Source organism: Ctenopharyngodon idella, chromosome 9, assembly GCF_019924925.1.
Source record: "Ctenopharyngodon idella isolate HZGC_01 chromosome 9, HZGC01, whole genome shotgun sequence".
In the NCBI taxonomy this organism is placed as follows: Eukaryota; Metazoa; Chordata; class Actinopteri; order Cypriniformes; family Xenocyprididae; genus Ctenopharyngodon; species Ctenopharyngodon idella.
Window position 1 is genome coordinate 31,818,268 of NC_067228.1, and position 21,819 is coordinate 31,840,086.

At 38.2% G+C, this 21,819-nt stretch overlaps 1 protein-coding gene across 1 annotated transcript in view; it reads left to right on the forward strand.

Annotated features, from left to right (window-relative positions):
• Positions 1 to 21,819, forward strand: part of myo3b (myosin IIIB) — a 163,142-nt gene that overhangs the window by 93,509 nt on the left and 47,814 nt on the right. The window contains exons 27-32 of the mRNA XM_051906658.1: positions 787 to 864; positions 3,237 to 3,442; positions 7,729 to 7,840; positions 8,769 to 8,931; positions 13,930 to 14,010; positions 18,385 to 18,436. Of these exons, the coding sequence (XP_051762618.1) occupies positions 787 to 864; positions 3,237 to 3,442; positions 7,729 to 7,840; positions 8,769 to 8,931; positions 13,930 to 14,010; positions 18,385 to 18,436 (692 nt within the window). The remainder of the gene's footprint in view (positions 1 to 786; positions 865 to 3,236; positions 3,443 to 7,728; positions 7,841 to 8,768; positions 8,932 to 13,929; positions 14,011 to 18,384; positions 18,437 to 21,819) is intronic.

Genomic DNA, 21,819 nt, shown 5'->3' on the forward strand with positions numbered 1-21,819 from the left:
ACCCTCTATTCTTTGTTAATGTTAGTTAACTAAGTTTGTTTTAGATCAACAAACACTGTTGAAGTATTGTTCATTGTTTGTTTGTGTTTACTAGTGTAGTTAACTAATGTTAAAAAAAATAAACTGTTAGATTTTGTGTCAGTTTCAGTTTGTGTTCCGTGGACTTTTAGTTTGTATGTTCTTGTTTCCTGTTTCATTTTACTTTGTTCTAGTCACTAGTTTGTTTCCATAGTAACTGATTATGTTGTACACCTGTTTTTAGTTTAGTTGCTGCCTTCATGTGATCTCGGAATTATCATAAATATGAGTTTCCTAGGTAAAAATTGCTCATGAACACCCTCCCATTTCGAATGAATGTGATTGAACTTGAATGTGATGAGCTCGTAATCACGACTTATTATCAAATTGGATCAATGGGAATTATCAAATTTCTGATAGCACGTGAAGGCAGCATAAACCCCTGAGTTTGGTTCAGTTCTATGTCCAGTATTGTCTCTGTGCACATGCCAAAGCTGTTACGTTTGTCTACCCCTGCGACTCCTGTTATTTGGATTATCTTCTTTGTTTTTGTTTATAAATAAAGTTATATGGCTGCTTTCAGATCCACCTCTCCATCTCCTCTTCCTTTGCCTGACCAGACTTTACAGAAACCTTATTGTAATTGTAAAGTGTTACCGATAATTCATCCTTGTGCTAAAGTGGATGTGACCAGTTCTGTGTGCTTGTATATTGGTGATGTGCGCATGCAGGCTAAGCTACAGCAAGTGTGTTTATGTGTGTGTTTAGGTGGACACCATGGAAATGATGCGTCACCCTGAGGAAACCACTAACATGAGGAGACAGACAGTGGCGTCTTATTTTAGAGTGAGTCCTCTGCATGTCACATGATCAGTTTTGTGTTTTATTGTTCTGTTTTAAAGGGATAGTTCACCCAAAAATGAAAATTTGATGTTTATCTGCTTACCTCCAGGGCATCCAAGATGTAGGTGGCTTTGTTTCTTCAGTAGAACACAAATGATGATTTTTAACTCCAACAGTTGCAGTCTGTCAGTCGTATAATGCTTGTCAATGGGAACACCATCTACAAGAGTCAAAAAAACATGCACAGACAAATCCAAATGAAACCCTGCAGCTCGTGACGACACACTGATGTCCTAAGACACGAAACGATCGGTTTGTGCCAGAAACTGAACAGTATTTATATCATTTTTTTACCTCTAATGCACCACTACGTCCAGCTGCCTTGAGCATCTGGTGTGTGAGGTCTGAAAACGCGCTCTGATGCCGGAAGTGATCTCTCGCGTGTATACGTCAATGAGTGCGAGAGATCACTTCCAGCATCAGAGTGCATTCAGACCTCACACACCGGATACTCAAGGCAGTTGGACGTAGTGGTGTATTAGAGGTAAAAAATGATATAAATACTCTTCGGTTTCTCACACAAACCGATCGTTTCGTGTCTTAGGACATCAGTGTGTCGTCACGAGCCGCAGGGTTTAATTTGGATTTGTCTGTGCATGTTTTTTTGACTCTTATAGATGGAGTTCCCATTGCCATGCATTCCAGTCTGTCACGACTGACAGACTGGAACGGTTGGAGTTAAAAATCATCATTTGTGTTCTACTGAAGAAACAAAGTCACCTACATCTTGGATGCCCTGGAGGTAAGCAGATAAACATCAAATTTTCATTTTTGGGTGAACTATCCCTTTAATATGTTATAAGTCACTACTGTGAGAAAGCAGAGTGCTTAATTAGATGATTTGTGGACATTTTGTGATTATCAGCATTGCCGAAAAAATGTGTCTGCTTGGCTAATTAACAGAAGTTTTAGTTCCTCCTTGCAACAATTACAAAATCTACCGACCATTCTGTCAGTGGGTTATACATTTTATTCCATTATTGAATATAATTAAATCAAATTGAATTAAATTTTATTTTTTAGTCAATGTTCTGTACCACTGTAAAAAAAAAAAAAAAATCCTGTTAAATTTATGGTTAAAAAATATTCTGTGGTTGCCAGAAATTCATTGTAAAATATATTCTGACAATGTTTCTGTTATTATGGGATGGCATATTGATGCATGTATATTTTACAATGCATAACCATTTAAGTGATATAATATTAATATACCAATCTACTTGAACTACCAAAATCTGCTTTTTACCTTAAAATGTACTGATAAACACCATGATAGTACAGGTGGCACAATAAAAAGCCACATGATGAATCAGAGTTCATTTTAAGTTGCCTGTCCATCAAACATGACCAATACTCATATATAGATGATGCACAGGGTCAAACACACAAACACAACACCGTCTGGGTAACACACTTGACACTAAAATAATGCAATAAACATTTACTAAATAATAGAAAATAGATGACACAAAACACCCTAATGTACATTACTGATGACAAAAAATAAGAAGAAACAAAACTTTAAATAAAATATTATCACGTAATGTGTCATGCAGGGACTTGTTTTTTCACTGTTTTTCACCATAAATTATACTGTACTTCATAGTTTTAAATATAAATACTATTGTATTTTACAGGACAATTACATGTATAATAATTACATATAAAGACAAAAGGAGTTGTTATCAAAATGTTTAAATCTGCTATTTTCAATAAAATCACTGGCTGTGAAGTTAAGCTGCAGTATTATGTTTATTTAATACATTTTTAAGATTTGAGTGTGTCCTCTTTCACACTAAAAAAAAAACCTCTAGTATAACACATCTTACATTTGTACAACAAACTACTTAATGCAGTGTAAAGAAGTTTTTTTTTTTTCATTGACCATGTCTCATCACACACAGGGCACAAAGTTAAACAGTATTGCCACTTTAAAAGGTACATTATGGCCTAGGATGTAAGAGAGAGAGAGAGAGAGAGAGAGAGAGAGAGAGAGAGAGTGTGTGTGTGTGTGTGTGTGTGTGTGTGTGTGTGTGTGTGTGTGTGTGTGTGTGTGTGTGTAAACCCTACGTTTGGGTGGCAATACCAGAAATCTTTGACCTTGTGGGGACATTTTTTGCTCTCCATGGGGAAAATAGTTTATAAATCAGACTAAATGATGTTTTTTTTTTTTTAAATGTAAAAATGCAGAAAGTTTTCTGTGAGGGTTGTATTTAGGAGTAGGGTTAGGGGACAGAATATATAGTTTGTACAGTAAAAGTCATTATGTGAAATTATTATGAAAACCCAACGTGTGTGCACATCTTCTTTTTCAGTACTCTCTCATGGACCTGCTGTCTAAGATGGTGGTGGGCACGCCTCATTTCGTCCGCTGTATCAAACCCAATGATGACCGCCAGGCTCTGCGATTCAATAAGGAGCGTGTAATGGTTCAGCTGCGTTACACCGGCATCCTAGAGACCGTCAACATCCGCCGGCAGGGTTATTCTCATCGGATACTCATCGAGGAGTTTGTTAACAGGTAGAAAACATCCACAGTGTAACATAACGCTCACAGAATGAGTGTTGTTCTTGTCCCACAGGGCCTGAGAAACAACGAAGATCACACAAAACACAAGCTGCTAATGAGAGCGGGAGGAGAGAAATTAGGAATGACACAACACGACTGACAATTCACAGGAAGTCAGGGAGAATACTGTTGAGTTAAATATTTGATGCACTTCATAGCTGATTCCTGAAGTTACAAGATCTACTTAAAATGGGATTTTTTTTAAATGTTGTGGTTTATTTAATTAGTGATGCTTGCTGAGATTGCTCATATTTAGGGTTAGGGATCTAAATAAACACTTAAAGGATAAGTTTACCCAAAAATGGTGTCCCAAACCCATAAGACTTTCATTCATCTTTCACAAATTAAGAAATCTTTATTATTCTTTCATTTGGCATGGTTTACCATATTTGATGAGCTCTATGTACATGTGTTGGTCAATTATTAAATGTGAATAAAAGCCTAAATTAAGTCCGTTCATCATATAAAGCGATAGTGTCTCCTCAGAAGTCTTGGAATAAACCACTCAGTTCATTTCACTCAGTTTATTCACTTAGTTTTATTTCTCATTTATTTATTTTATATGTTTATTAACTTTTTGAAGCTTGAAAATTTTGGTTGGACTTTCAAAGGATGGGCAAAAATGATGAGAGAATATTAAAAATGCCTTCATTTGAGTTCCAAAGATGAACGAAAGTCTGGGTTTGGAATGACATGAGGGTAAGTAATTGATGAAAGAATTTCCATTTTTGGATGAACTATCCCTTTAACCCTGAATAGTAAACTTTTGCATGTAACTTATGTGTGCTGTTAAGTGACTGGACTTATGATTTTCACCAAGAGGACAATACAATCCCTTAGACTTTTATTGAAGGAGAGACTCTAGAGTTCATAATATTATAGACTTGGGATTCTGACTTGGGTCAAAAAGAAACCACCGAACAACCACCCAGAACATCTTTCCTGCTCCATTTTACAGAGGATATGTTAATAACGGTGGTCATAATGATTATGTTATCCTGCAAAGAAAAAAAAATACATTCTGACTCCAAGTCCAGGCTTCATCAGTTATGCAGTCAAAATGACATTATTCCGGGCGTTCCTGTTGGACTACAGGAATGTTATTAGATTTAATTAGCTGGAGCTCTTGGGCTTCATGAAAAGCAGAAAGACAGACAGACAGACAGTTAGAGAGATCAAAGCTTAGAGACTGCTCCATGAGCGCATATTGAATATACCCACCTCCTCTAGTGCTCCCTAAAGCTCTTGGGAAACTCACATTGCAGGTTTATTATCTATATATTTTGATAGTGCTGAAAGAAGACCACAATCTCATCAATAATAGGTCATTAAGCCTTTGAGAATACAAGTGATGCTAAATTAGACTCTGGTTGAGTAATTAGTGGTGATATGGTACTTTGAAGGGGCGGAGTGAATCCGCTGAAAGTTACTCAGCGCCAAGGAAATTCATGGTCCAAATTTACTTTTCCGAGGCTTAGGGAATCACACTTCATTTTCCATAAACTTTTCGCTTTCTTGTGTTTTCTTTCAACCCATCCATCTCTTTCTCTCATGGGCTGTGAGATGGTGGACATGTAGGTCATCTCTTTTACATAAACATCCCAGACAATTTCTCCACACTCAGAGGGGCCGTTCAAACGTAAGACTCTCTCTGCCTTTTTTTTTTTCCCGTCGTCCTTTTGAGCACAGAAGTGTCCTGATTATCATTATTTTCCCCAGACTTCCCCCAACCAGTTTGCATGAAAAAGAAATACTCTGTGACCGTTCTGTTTGCATGTCCTTAGTCGGACAACGTCTAGAGCTCTTCCTGTTCCTGTAAAAATAACAGCTTCTATATGAAGAAATGGATTGAAATGGATCTTTTTGGAAAACCTTCTCTGATGTCGTTAAGGAGAGCCTTTTTGTATTTTCTACCAGAGACATAACAAGAAAATCAGAAATTATGAAAGTCCACAGTTCAGGTGGAATCAAAAGCAGTATTCTTTCTTAAACACAAAGGCTGATATCTTCCCCTTTAGAGTGAATAAATACCCAGGATCAACCGCAAGCTTCAGAAGTTTCGATGAGACTCATTTATGAGTTTCAAGCCAGTTTATTTATAGGCAGGTATATTCAGAAGTATAACTGAAGGCCCCCAGACAATAACAAGGCAACTAAGGCCCCATATTTATAGAGTTATCAGAGAATCAGATGATGCTTTACCTTTCTGTCCTGACCATCAAAGGTTTTTGTCGCAGAAAGATGCTATCATTGAAATATATAGAGAGAGCTAGAAAGATAAGTCTCACCATGGTCTTTTATCTTTTTCTATGTAAAACAGTCTTAAAACAGTCATGAGGTGTGTGCTAAAATAATGAGTGGCTTTTAGTATGTAATACTTAATTTAGTGAATGGTGTCAAGTTAACTTTAAAATATAACTAAAATATTAAAAATATGTAGTTAAATATAGAATGTTGTGGGGATGACGTATGTTTGTAGGCCAAAACATGGGAACACTTTTTTTAGCACATTTTAGCACTTCCAGTTACATTGTCCTGAAATCAGTGATTTTTTTTCTTTTAATACTATAAAAATACGTCATCACATCTTATTTAAAAAATAAATAAATAAATAAAAAATATATGTATGTATTTTCATGTTTTATTTTTTGACATAAAATACATCAGTAATACATCATTCATCATTTTTTTTAAAGCTTTTACTTTTATGACTAGAGAGGTTGTCAGGACATTAGTCCAATAATCATGACACTGAACAGATAAAGTCATCTACTCACTAGTCTGCTTTTACAACCCTTATTGTTTTTATAAACATGGTCTTGCAAACTATTGTAACTAAACTTGCAGGTAAAATGTTTTTTTAAATAAAGATTGAAAGAGTTGTTGGAAGCTTCATGATGGTGTTGAAGTCATGTGACCGTGGTTTATTTGTTTATAGCCTACGTTTAGATTTTTACTTCTGGTGATTGTGTTTAGGCTTCAAAATTAATAAAAGTTGTGTACATTTGTGAAGATTATCATGATGAGCAAAACATGTAAGAAACAGGAACTTTTGTTGGTCATATAGTTTACTGATAATCTAAAAGCCAATGGAAAATCATGTTGGGGTGTTGTCAAGGGATTCAGGGTGATGCTAACTTTCGGTTGGCTTACAAAATTATGTCATCACTGCAGCACTCGATTTAATTATATATATATATATATATATATATATATATAATATTATATTAAAATGAAAATATGCAAGCAATTCTTATATCATACATACAAACAGATTATAGCTATAGTGCCTATAGCCTCCATGAGCAAAGATTTAAAGGGTTAGTTCACCCAAAAATGAAAATTCTGTCATTTATTACTCACCCTCATGCCGTTCCACACCCATAAGACCTTCGTTAATCTTCGGAACACAAATTAAGATATTTTAGTTGAAATCCGATGGCTCCGTGAGGCCTACATAGGGAGCAATGACATTTCCTCTCTCAAGATCCATAAAGGTACTAAAAACATATTTAAATCGGTTCATTTGAATACAGTGGTTCAATATTAATATTATAAAGCGACGAGAATATTTTTGGTGCGCCAAAAAAACCAAAATAACGACTTATTTAGTGATGGCTGATTTCAAAACACTGCTTCAGGAAGCATCGGAGCACAATGAATCAGTGTATCGAATCATGATTCGGATCGCGTGTCAAACTGCCATCGGCTGAAATCACGTGACTTTGGCGCTTCGAACAGCAGATTCGATACACTGATTCATTGTGCTCCGATGCTTCCTGAAGCAGCTGCAGCAGCTGACAGATTCTCCTAGTATTATATACAGTAGACCTCCTTGAGTGCAGTGTGCTCTGGTTGTATGCTGCACATTTTGGCAAATGCAGTAGTAAAAGTTGGTGGAAATGTTGCATACTGTGCACAGTGCACCTACTTCAGAAATAGTAATAGTATGGTAGAATGATATTCTGAACATAACCATTGTTTCCAAACTACCACTTTCTGCAAGCAAACAGAGCAACGTTTAAACCTTTGACTTCTCTTACTTGCACATTAAACTGGTACAGAGGAAAGCATTCAAACATCAAAACAATTACATATTTCCCCAGTACAACTTTGTTTGATAAAATATGATGTCAAGTTGAATGAAAGTTTGAGCTTGAGAAAAAAACCTCTAAGTTTGTTTGACACTGCATTTCTGACTGGTGTAATTTGAGTCTGATTGTTTTGTTTCCTTGTAGGTATTACTATCTGGCCTTTCGTGCCCATCAGATGCCAGAAGGCAGTAAAGAGAATGCTGTCATTATACTGGAGAGAGCCAAACTGGAACACTGGGTCCTGGGCAAGACCAAGGTAGAGTTATCATCATCCTCATGAAATATGTTCTTTATTTTCTGTGCATTCTCTTTTTCTCTCTGTCCATTGGTGGTTAATAGATAGTTAATAGTAATAGTAAATAATTTTAATAATTAAAAGAAGAGATGAGCCTATTTAAGTCGCAGTGGCATTGGTCTCAGTCCAGGGACCAATCCTGATTAGTGGTGTAGCTGTAGATCTGTTTTGTCAAGGTGTATAGGTTTGGTCACTGGTTTGTTAGTTTCTGCTGACAAAGGGAGAGAGAGGCTTTGGGATTTAAAAGATCCTACACTAAAAAAAATGGTGTAGAAACAAATTTCACTCACAAATTACAGTAATTACAAAGAATCGGCAAGTAACAAATTGAATTAAACATGATTAAACAGTTTTGAAGTAGGAAGACTGAAATAGTATGTTCTTATAAAACATACTCCAATAATTTCTTACAACTTTAAAAATTCATTTTTTTAAAGTGTATGACTGGTATTCCACTTGTATTATAGCCTTTCATGATTATGCTCCTAACAGCTGTTTGAATGTCTGATAGAATATACATAGAGCTGTGGATCAGGCAGGAAGAGATCTAGACATTGTTCAACTAACTAAACAAGCTGTACACATATCTGAATTTGTGTCTCAGAGAAGGTTAAGTGGCATGTCTACTATAGATATTTATGTAATGTATTCTTGATTTACCTTTAATAGCACAGAAAACAATTCTAGCTTTTTCTTTTAGTGCATTACTGTCAGACCAGTGCTTCTAGGTTATGGTTTCTTTTCTCACATTCTTGTGTCCTGTTTCATCCTGAACTCCTTGATTGAGATTATTTCACGTTCCGGACAGACACATGAAGATAGAGTGTTCATTGTGAGGTACGAGCATGCTTCCCTGCATCTGCATAGATGTGTGTACGTGTCTTTGCAGGTGTTTCTGAAGTACTATCACGTGGAGCAGCTCAATCTGATGTTGCGGGAAGTGATCGCTCGAGTGGTGTTGATGCAGGCCTACACCAAGGGCTGGCTGGGAGCTCGGCGGTACCGCAGAGAGAGAGAGAAACGAAACAACGGGGCAATTATCATTCAGTCAGGTTCTTATAACTCAAATTCATTACAGAAGAACACTTATGATATCAGATGTACTGGATATGCAGGGCTCAGTAGTAAGAACACATTTGTTGCATTTTCAAGGACAAATCATTGCTCTTTGTTTTTTTCCAAAATAATTGTGTTTATAGTTTAATAACTGGTTTTGAGTTACATACACTACCTTTCAAAAGTTTGGGGTCTGTACGATTTTTTTATGGATCCATGTGCAGAGTATTTATTGGGAAAATATGAGGACAAGGTTGAAAGGCATGCAAGGGTTCAGTCCAGCAAGACAGTCCAACCAAGCAAACAAGTCCAAATGAAAGACAAAGGGGTAAACACAAGACAAGCAAAGTCATACACGAAAAACACAGCATTGAAAACAATGCTTAGTAATGCACTTGAAAGATACAAGACAAGCAAGGTAAAAGGGGAAGTACAGGTCCTTAAATACAGTGGCAGATGAAGGTAACAAGGTACAGGTGGGACAGAGGTCCAGAGTTCAGGAGGTGGTTCCCTCATGCGGTGAGTCGGGGTAATGACCGGGGTGAGTGAGGATGTAACAGTAATGCCCCCGAGCCCCCTTGACCACGAAGTCTGGGTTGTGGATCATCTGGATGACTGGCTTGGAATTCCGTGATCAGGGCGAGGTCTAGAATGTAATCCGATGCTACCCACGAGCGCTCCTCCAGTCCGTATCCCTCCCAGCCCACCAGGTAAAACATGCATCGGCCCCTACGAATCCTGGAGGGTGCGGACCATTCACTTCAAGGGGAGGTGGAGGGGTAGGGTCCTCTGTGGGGCTCCCACCGATTTCAGCAGAAAAACATGGAAAATGGGAGAGATAGTTAAAAGGAAGCAAGAGTTTGTATGTTGCAGGGTTAATCTGACTGATGATTTTGAAAAGGACAACATACCTGGGACTGGGTTTCTTGCCGGGGAGCAGGAGATCACGGGTAGACAGCCAGACCCTCTGCCCTGGGAAAAGCATGGGAAAGGGATGTCGGCGCCAATCCACCTGGATCTTTTGTTGATGGACGGCACATTGCAGATGTGTGTAGGCAGCGTCCCAGACCTGATTGCTCCGATGCATCCAGTGGTCCACCGTGGGAAGATCTGCAGACACTCCAGACCAGGGGAAGAGCAGGGGTTGGAATCCTAATACACACTCAAAAGGTGTCATGCTCGTGGAGGGTTTACAGATGGAGTTTTGCGCATACTCTGCCCAGGATAAGAAACAACTCTGTGCAATCATGCTGGTTTTGGCTACAGTAGGTCCGTAGGAACTGGCCAATCTCCTGGTTGAGCCACTCTGGGTGGCATATGTCTGTCCCCTGTGGGCACTGAGAAGGAGTGGGTTCTGTTAATTGTGCATGTGTTATCTCCTCCATGCTGTTCCATCAGACCTGAGCCACTACCAGTGATGAGGGCAGGATGGTGGTGATAGTTTCAGAGTGATTGCTGTCCGTGTGCATACGAGAGAGAGCATTTGCTTTGATGTTCTTGTATCCTGGCCGTTAGGTAACCGAGAAGTGGAAACATGAGAAGAACACGGCCTAACTAGCTTGTCTAGTGTTCAGTCTTTTGGCTCCCTGCATGTACTCAATGTTCTTATGGTTCGTCAGCACTATAAAGAGGTTTTGAGCTCCCTCCAGCCAGTGCCTCCACTTTTCAAAAACAACCTCCATGGTAAACAGCTTCCCACATCATAGTACGGTTCCCCACATCATAGTTCTTCTCAGCAGCTGAGAGTTTTCTGGAAAAGAAAACACAGGGGAATAGTTTGACAGGGGAGCCATGGCGTTTTGACAGGACAGCTCCAACTCCAGTTTCAGAAGCATCGACCTCAACCATGAAGGGGAGTGAAGGATCAGGATGTTTCAGAATGGAGGTGCTAGTGAAGCGAGCCTTGAGTTCTTGAAACGCTTAAAGGGTTAGTTCACCCAAAAATGAAAATAATGTCATTTATTACTCACCCTCATGTTGTTCTACACCCGTAAGACCTTCGTTCATCTTCGGAACACAAATTAAGATATTTTTGATTAAATCCGATGGCTCAGCGAGGCCTACATAGACAGCAATGGTACTTTCTCTCTCAAGATCCATAAAGGTACTAAAAATCAGTTCATGTGAGTTCAGTGGTTCTACCTTAATATTATAAAGCGGCAAGAATATTTTTTGTGTGCCAAAAAACCAAAATAACGACTTTTTAACAATATCTATTGATGGCAAAACACTGCTTCGGAGCATTATGAATCTTTTGAGTCGAATCAGTGATTCGGATCGCATATCAAACTGCCAAACTGCTGAAATCACGTGACTTTGGTGCTCCGAACCACTGATTTGATTCGTAAAGCTCCGAAGCTTCATGAAGCAGTGTTTTGAAATCGGCCATCACTAGATATTGTTAACAAGTCATTATTTATTTTTCTTTTGGCGCACAAAAAATATTCTTGTCGCTTTATAATATTAAGGTAGAACCAATGCACTCACATGAACTGATTTAAATATGTTTTTAGTACCTTTATGGATCTTGAGAGAGGAAGTACCATTGCTGTTTATGCAGGCCTCGCTGAGCCATCGGATTTAATCAAAAATATCTTAATTTGTGTTCCGAAGATGAACGAAGGTCTTAGGGGTGGAGAACGACATGAGGGTGAGTAATAAATTACATTATTTTCATTTTTGGGTGAACTAACCTTTTAATCTGCTGTGGTGGGCCAGTGAAGAATACAGAGGGCATCTGGAAGCAGGGAAGTAAGAGTGGCTGCAACAGAGCTGAAGTTATGAATGAAATGTCTGTAGAAGTTGGCAAATCCCAGGAAATGTTGCAAATCCTTAATAGACCAAGTGGTGGGCCAGTCAATAGCTGCTTGGGTTTTGGACGAGTCCATACGAGCTCCTCTTGCACTCAGGATGTAACCCAGCACGGAGATGGTGGGGACATGGAAAAGGCATATCTCAGGCTTGAAAAATAATTGGTTGTCTGTGAGACACTGCAGAACCTGTTGTACGAGGCCTATGTGTGTCGTCAGGGAGGAGTAAATGAGAATGTCATCACTGTACATTACTACGAACTTGTTAATCAGGTTTTTGAAGATCTCATTCATAAATGCTTGGAAAATCAAAGGTGAGTTGATCGTCACGACTAGCCAGCTCCATTTACAAGGTGGGTGAGAGGCCGCGCAGATAGTGTGTTTTGAGCAGAGCTTCCGTCCATCCACTTTTGTGCAGCCAGCATGTGATTGTGGAGTGCATACTCAGTCACCGACGAATTGCCTTGCATGATAGTAACCAAATGATCCTCGACACTTATTCCACCACCAGGGTGCTCGAACACATCACAAAGATGAGTTAAACAGATTCAGAGAGCCGTGAATGGTAGCGTCATGATCCAACGTAACGGTGGCCCATTGTAGCGCTCTTCCACACAAAAGATTAGTAACAAATGCTACCCTGGCCTCTTTGGTGGGGAAAGTTTGTGGCTGCTGAGTGGAAAAAAAGCAAGCACTGGAGTAGGATATCCTTTGCAGCATCCGCGGGTGCCATCAAACTTTTCCAGGAGAGCGATGTGAGGATTTATGGTGCTGGATGCAGCCTGTGGAGCTTTAGGGGTAAAACTGGTGTTGTGTTATTGGAAGATACTATACCTGATGTAGCGGACTGGTGCCGCAGATGAATGAGAACTTCATCCATGGTGGCGGGCCTCAAGGCCAGCATGGCATGGACGGAGGACTACGCTGGATCTTTAGTAGGCGAAGTCTTCTTTAACACAGAAGCCTTGGAAGGCACAGCAGGACCCATGTGCAATGTATTTATTGGGCAAATAAAGTTCAATCCAGCAAGTCCAACCAAGCAAACAAGTCCAAACGAAAGACAAAGGGGTAAGCACAAGAGAAGCAAGATCATACACGGAAAACACAGCAGTGGAAACAACACTCAGTAATGCACTAGAAAGATACAAGACTGCACGGTAAAAAGGGCAGTACAGGTTCTCAAATATGGTGGCTGATGAGGGTAACAAGGTACAGGTGGGAGATGGTTCCTTCATGCTGTGAGTCCGAGTAATGACCGGGGTGAGTGTGGATGTAACAGTGATAGTCATGTAATTTATTCCTGTGATGCCATCATTACTCCAGTCTTCAGTGTCACATGATCCTGCAGAAACTATTCTAATATGCTGATTGTGTAACACTGGGGAGCTAGGAAGGCGGACGGAAATGGAGAATCTAGGTGCAGGAGTGAGTATAATGAAAACAAAGCAAAACCAAAACAGGGAAACACTGGGAACATGCACAAAACATTCAATGACTGATAAAGAACAAAGGAAACACAAGGGCTATATATACATAAGGGGTAACAAGCTGGGAACAATCAGGACTAATCAACAGGGGAAACTACAAAGATGGCAGGAACAAGAAACAAGAACAGAACAACATAAGAGCCCAGACATGACACAGGGAACTTCTAACAGATTTGCTGCTCAAGGAACATTTATTATTAGTAATGTTGAAAACAGTTGTGCTGTTTAGTATTTTTGTGAAAACAGTGATTCTTTGATGAATAGACAATTCAAAAAAGCAACATTTTTTCTGAAATAGAAATCTTTTGCAACATTATAAATGTATTGACTGTCATTTTTGGCCAGTTTAATTCTGATTAAAAGTATTAATTTCTTTAAAAAATCTTACTGACTTCAAACGTTTGAACAGTAGTTTATATTATATTATAATAAATTAATGTTCACTGTATCAAAAACCTTAATATAAATGTACTAAAATGTTACTAAAAATAACTTTTTCATATACTGTATATGACTGTTTATCCAGGGAAAATATTGTAAGTAAATATCTGAAATACTTGTTGGACTAGGCCAACAGAGAAAAAAAACAAAAAACCTTATTGTTGATCATTGCTGTGACTGCGAGAAGTTGTTTACCAGTTTTCTAAAACTAATTCTCTGTGTTTTATTCCCATCAACTCTTTCTTTCTCTGTTCAGCCTGGAGGGGTTACACGGCCCGTCAGAATCTGAAGCTGATAAAGAAAGAGCGCGAGCAGGCTGCTGTGCAGATCCAGTCAGGTACACATCTCTGAGTGCTCTGTTCAACCCAATTTCATGTCACAAAATTGTGGAAATATTTTCTGGAGAATTTATACTCTATACTTATTTCTCTTTGTGTGTGTCTCTCAGTTTCAGAGTAGTCTGATTTATTGGCACGAAAAGTAACACTCGTTTATAATGCTATTTGCGTATGAGCTGCAAACAGTGAAAAAGTGCAAAATAAAGTAAAATAGAAATGATGAAAATCAAACTAGAATAACACTACAAAGTAAATAAATGAAATTACATACTTTAGTCATTAACAGGGTCATATTATGAGACCCATGTATATCTATACTGATCAGCCACAACATTAAAAGCACTGACAGGTGAAGTGAACAACATTGATTGTATCATTACAGTGTGCACCTGTCAAGGGGTGGGACATATTAGGCGGCACAGTCAGTTCTTGAATTTCATGTGTTGGAAGCAGGAAAAATGGGCAAGCGAAAAGATCTGAGTGACTTTGACAAGGGCCAAATAGTGATGGGTACACAACTGGGTCAGAGCATCTCCAAAACAGCAGGACTTGTCGTGTGTTCCCATTTAGCAAGATGACTAGCGTGTTTGGAAAAACAAGAGCGAAAAATGAGAAGGAGCAGTAGTAAAAATGTAAATATGTTTAGTGATAGAGACAAGTGCTAAGACAGCTCCCGCTTTCTGTCTTTCCAAATCTTTCCAACTTGCAATTTTTTCAGTATTTTTCACAAAATACCTTTTTTGATCTCAACAAACAATCCCATGAAACAGTGCTGCTAAATTAATAATGTGTGGAGCCAGCGTCTCTTTTGAAAGTTTGGGTCACAGCATTTGGTCCCCATGTTTCAGTAGAAAGCTGCATTTTGAGCTCGCTTTGCTTTCATCTGTTTCCCAGTGCAGGCGGCAGAGGAGCGAAGAGAGAGAGAGAGAGAGAGAGATGGGGGGTGTTGGGGGTTCCCTGCCACTTCCTCTCTCACATTCCCGGCCCATTACAGACTCTCACATACCAGAAACAAGATGGCTTTTTATACTGTCACCCTTTTCATCTGAAATGTAAATGAATTCTTACTCGGTGTGGCCTGACGGAGATCAAAGCGGGCATATTAACCTTCTTGGGGCGCGTTTCCATCGCCACGCTCGTCTTCTGAGGGCGTGAGGAGGGAGGGGCGGAGGCAGGGGTCCAGGGGGAGGAAGGAGAGGGAGGAGTGATGCTATTGTTCTCCTCTCCTCTTCTGGAGTACTTCAATTCTCCTTTTTGGCAGACGTCTCTCTCTCGCTCTGTGCTCACAGTATGTCCACTGGTGCAGGTGGCGCGGTGTACGGCACATGTTCAGAGCCGTGTAGAGGTGTGTGTATCCGCTTTGAGGTGGGCTGCATTAGCATTTCTAAAATAAACACTCATCTTTCAAAAATTTGAGACCCATATGCAGAGAATATGCTGAGCACAGTATGCAGATTAAAAAAATGGGCTTTCAGGGGGGAAATGTTTTCTATATCCATACAGGATATCTATACACTGTAAAAAAAAAACTAAAAATAAAAGTGGTACCCTGTAATTGTTACTGTAAAGAGCTATTTTTTACCTTATTTAACCCATAAAATAGAGTTTTGTTGGTATAAATGTAAGTTGATTCAGCTATATTAAATAATTTTATTTATTTTAGTGTCCGTTACACATCTTACATGTACTTACTATATAGATATAACATGGTATTACTATTGTCTTACTATAGTAAAAAAAAAAAAAATATATGCATAATTACAAGCAACTAACCCTAAACCAAACCCTAATCGTAATTATATAGTAAGTACATTTTGTTAATTAATATTACTCTTTACTTATTTGTATAATTACACTGTAACAAGGGCACCTTAAAATAAAATAGTGTAACTTTTTTTTTTTAAACTAGAAACTAAAACTTAGGTTTTAGGTAAAAATTTAGAAAATTAATGTTACCATTTTTTTTCCAGTGTAGGAAATTTTCTGTGACCATTCTGTTCTGACTTTCATCTTGCACAAACCAAGCTGTGTTTTAGTAAACGGGAACTATATTAAAGATTTTATGGGTAACACTTTACTTAAAGCCTTTATGTATAATGCTGTATTCATAATGTACATTATAATGCATTATCTTTTTATAAATAATTGTAACCAAAGTTAAAATGCATTTTAATAATTGCAGATTCCTTGTTACAGCTGAAATTGGTTGTTTGTCAAGTGTTTTAATGCGTTATACTTTCTAAGGGTATGTTGAATGAGTAGAGAAGTATAATAATAATAAACTATAGTTACAATTATTGATGAGACCATACATTACAAGTTATAATTAATGCATTAAAAATACTAATGCATTATATAATGGCTTTAAGTAAAGTGTTACCATTTTATGAAGCCTGTATTTATAATGCATTATAAGGGTATTTTAAGCCATAGTAATGTATGCATAATAGCTTATAAAAAATGTAAAAAAAAAAAAAACGTATAATATTTTGTATCATCTCATGAACAATTGTAACAACAGTTATAATAAATTGTAATACTTATCTATTTATGGTTATAACTTTTAAGATTTATAGCGCGATGAACAACGTTACATCCACTTCAGTTATAATGGATTATAGTTTTGATTTTATAATGTGTTATAAGTCTTATATATTGGTTCATTTTTTATTTAAAATCTGCACAGTGTCTTTCTACATTATATGAGTGGTTAGGAGTGGTTGTTCATATTTGAGTGTTTCCAGTGAGGCTAATGTTCATTTCAGTGTGAGCTGGTAACCTATTTACATCTGAAACACTGCAACATTCATTCAAACATTCAAAGCAAATGTGTCATATAACCCATTCATGATTTCTTATGGCTGTTTCAGACAACACTTAAAGGGATAGTTCACCCAAAAATGAAAATTCTGTCATCATTTACTCGCCTTCAAGTTGTTCCAAAACTGTATGAATGTTGGTAACCAAACAGTTGATGGGTTCCATTGACTTCCATAGTATTGAAAAAAATACTATGGGAATCAATGGCTGCCAACAACTGTTTGGTTACCAACATTCTTCGGTTGTGTTCAGCAGAAGAAAGAAATTAATTCTTATTCTTATGTTACTTTACTCAAAGCAGACAAAGACCACTTATATTATGACTACATTATAAAGCCTTTTGGATGTTTACAAGAAGACTTTGTATTTGTCACTTAACAGACAGACCACTCATAAGATAAGTATTAAAATATAGTGCATTATAAATACAGAAAATTTTACCAAGATTGTTTGTAAATATAATAGACCCTTTTCACAGACTGTGATGACGTGTTTTAACAGTCATCAATATCGTAAATCCTGCAAAGTTTTTTAAATTTTCATTTTTTAAAAACGAATGTGTATTTATAATACTATACTTAGTATTATATTACCTTTGCATCAAATTACAAAAAACTAGTTAACGCTGCTGTGAGGGTGTTTCTAATACAGCGGCTATGGGAGTGACAGTAAAAATGACATCTTTCTCTCTTCTGACTGCCGTTATCAATCGCTCTCTATTTTTTTCTTCTTTTTGCAAGTTGTGAAAACACTATTGTGGAGTTTTTCTTTTGCTATTTGAGAAAATGGAAACACAAAAAATATATTTAATGTATTCTCTCATTCACCGCTATAGAATTTTACCCAACTATGACGACTTCCGCTTCTGAGAAACCCAGAAATGTGAAAAGGGTCTATAGTCATAATACTGACGCAAAGTGTTTTCCCACATAAACACATGACAAACTATGCAGTCCTACACTGTGTGAGAGTATGAGATTACATGGTTGCATTCGCACCCTCTGCTCTGATTAAAGCGTAAAGTTTTGTGAGTTTTAATTGGGCGTCTCATTGAAAGTGGAATAAATGACTGCTTTAGCATTTTAGAGCAGGGCTGCTGCTTTCATGTGTTCTGCGATTTACACTCATTTGTATGAGTGATAAAGTACTAATTACTCACTCAGAACTCATTGTGTTATTTATCCTAAACATGCATTTAGAGTGTCTGATCAAAGGAATCAATTTATCTGAATGTATGTAACTGAATCAAAATCAAAGCTGCTTGAATGGAAGTAAAAAACTGCTACATTAAATTTGATACAACCATGCAATATACGCTATTAGTCATACTAATTTAGGAAATGTTTATAAATAGGGCTTTCAACCATTATTGCTCAAACTTAGTAGTGATTATTTATATAGAGATGCTCACACCATTTGCGCTACAGATTCTTCAATATGTGTGCTTTTACAGTGATCAGATTTTCACCTACTGTAGTAAACAATAAAACTAGCAAATTGTTATCTGATATTATGTTACTTTATTCATTGTTTGACAATTATATGTGTTACAGCATACAGAGGCTACAGAGTCAGGAAAGACTACAAACAGAGTCGAAGCACAGGGTGAGTGAGGGTTTGTTCATTGTGTTTGTTTCCTTTGTATGTTATCATAGTGTATTTTTGCATGATTGTGTGTTTAGGTATCTGTTTGTTCTATACAGTAGGTTCCCTGCAGTGATGTTGTGTTTGAGTGTGTGCAAGCATTGTATTCATTCACCTTCCTTAAATCACAACTCCTGAGCAATGATCCACGAGCTCACACACACAAAAAACAGAAAACACACCAAAAAATCAAAACAAAACACAACAAAAACAAAACAAACCACAAAACAGCTGTGCAGAGTTGCATGGTTGAGTTCAGTTTGTGTCATGTCTGGAAAAACCACCACAAAAAACACAAACCACAACAACACCAAAACCAAACCAAAACCAAACCACAACAAAAACAACACGCACACGTGTGTTTATTGTTTTTTTTTTTTTTTTTTTTTTTGTTTAGTTTAGTTTTTGTTTTGTTTTTTACATGAGACAAACTGCACTCAACCTTGTATTGCCCACATGAGCACAACAGCTTAAGGTGTTTTTCAGTTTTTTAAAACAATTTTAAATTGCTTTTTTGTCCATTTTTAAGAATCCTTTTATCTTGATCTCATTTAAAATGAGATCTCTGAGTTGTGCCCTATGCACAGCGCAGATTTATGTTATTTTTTGACCTATGTAGCACAAAGATTGCTGACAATCATAATGAAATAACTCATTTAATAGATTTCGTTACAAAAAAGTTTTCATCCACCCTCCCACATCTAAGAGTGTTTTGGGTGGTGTGTGTATATGTGTGTGTGTGTGTGTGTGTGTGTGTGTGTGTGTGTGTGTGTGTGTATCCTCCAGCCAGTTGGCCTATCAGAGGGGATTCTCAATGCTTGTTTATATCAGAAGTCTCAGTGGTGAATCTTCAAACCTCACACTTTGCTATTCTGTTTCATCAAGGCTGGAGAGGAACGTTATAGATTTATTTTGACATCAACTGGCCCAATTTTCTCTTGTAAAGTTCATAAACTTACCTACATGCTCATTAGCTGACAGGAGTGTTATCACAGGATTCGAGTACCAGCTGACTTCCGTGTGTGTGTGTGTGCATTGAAATCATACATGTTCCAGTGCGCATCAGAGTTGCTGCAATAAATTACGGATGATGCCTGGGAGAAACATGCTGATGATGTCATTGATATTGTGGCAGTCACATGTACCCAGAAGATCTTCTTGTTGATCAGAGTTGCTCTTTCATAGCTCAGGAGACATTATGGCCTGTTCACACCAAACACAAATATTAATTGTGAAGCTATGGAGCTATTCACACAGGGGACAAACATTTTTTTTTTTCCAAATCATCAGTGAGTTTGTCAGTTTTAATTAATTTATTTATTTTTACTGATCCAGCTATGAAAACTAACTGACCAATAACAATTAATCTTTGGGTCACATGTCTGGAACAACTTCAGCTGCATATATCAACACATTTTGTGGTGCTAATGCACTTAACGCTGTTGGACATGAGAGTTCTCCGTATGTTTCATTTGAGCATCAGCTTCATATCAGGTGTTATGTCCTAAAATTCCTTATGAGAGAACAAATATACACAATTAACTTAATTTTGATGAACTATTATATATATATATATATATATATAAGAGATGATTGGTCTTAGATGACCTTAAAAATGTTTCAGACCATATTGAGATTTTTGACTTTTGATTGTAGAATTTTTATTTTATTTTATTTCAGCACATTGTTAAGATCTCTTCTGAAACCCTAGAGGAGACATATGTGAGATTTACTCCTGGGTCTATTTCTCAGATTAAATATCTGAGAAGCTGAAGAAATGGAAATTCTATCATAACTTTCAAATCATTCCAAACCTGACTTTTATCTGTGGAATCAATTTCAAAATTCATTTGGAATGAATTTTAGATAGCAATGCCAGATAGATAAAGATATCGTTTCAGTGGGTATTCAATGGATTAGAAATGTCTCAGTTACTATTTTAACCTCCATTCCGTGATGGAGGGAATGAGACATGGTGTCGATGACTGACACTAGGGAGTTGCACTTGGGATCCCCAAACACCTCTGATACTTTGAGGACAGTACTTACCATGGGAATAGGTCGCTTCAGTCGGTCTTTTTGACCTTTTCTTTTTTTCCCATTTTTGTTTTTTTTTAAATGAGAGCTGTGCAGACCAGAATTAGTGCTGGGGGAGATAGGAGAAAGATAGGAGATAGGAGAAAGAATAGTACGGAGACCACATCCTGCCCTAAGGGAGGTTAATATGTGGAGAATACATCATATGGACTTACTAGCCAGGATGTACCACACATGGAAAGATGTCCCTGCGCTAGATCCTACCTGAAAAGGGAGGAACTAATACAAACTCAGTGACTGACAGCAGAGATGGAGCTCTGTCTAGGGGAAGACACAGGTTTACCATTAGGGAAACCGTATGGTGGACAATACATCATATGGGCTTATCAGGCAATTACTACATATAGAGCACCTATCCCAAGTATACGGGCTGACCTGAAAAGGGCATGCATCACGAGTATTAGACGTCAAAGTCCTCTGCCGAATTTGATAGTAGGGAAAACCCACATCCAGGGTTCACCGGTCCAGGGAACTCGCGTGGACAAAAAAGTGCAGGTTATCACCTCAGGGATGGGAAAGGCGCTGTGTGCAAGCAGTACACCCCGCCTGTTTTCCATAACTTACCTGCCTGTACCCAATAGCACACGGGACAAAACTGGCTCAACCTGGAGATTATGAAATCTCTCGAAGGTAATGGGTGTCACCCAGCCTGCTGCTCTACAGGTATCTGTTAGAGAGGTGCCATTTGCTAGAGCCCAGGAGGATGCAACACTTCTTGTGGAGTGTGCTCACACTCCTAAGGGCCACTGGCCGCCTTGGTCCTGGAATGCCAAGGCAATGGCATCCACAATCCAATGGGCCACCCTCTGTTTGGAGGCAGCCTTCTCCTTCTGCTGTCCCCCAAAAACAGACAAAGAGCTGCTAAGAGCTTCTGAAGCTTTGCATGCAGTCCAAGTAAACATGCAGGGCACATACTGGACACAGCAACAACAAGGCTGGGTCTGCCTCATTCTGAAGCAGCGCTTGCAAGCTCACCATTTGGTCCCTAAAAGGAGTAGTGGGAACTTTGGGCACGTAGCCCAGTCGGAGTCTCAGGATCACAGTCAGGAGGGTCGTCTTCAAAGAGAGATTACTTAGCGCTACTGACTCCAAGGGCTCAAAAGGAGCTCCCAGTAGGCCCAGCAAGACTACAGAGGGATCCCATGAGGGAATAAGGCATGGCCTATGAGGATTTAACCTCCTGGTGCCTGTGAGGAACATGATTATCAGGTTGTGCTTACCTAAAGACTTACCATCCACTGCATCTT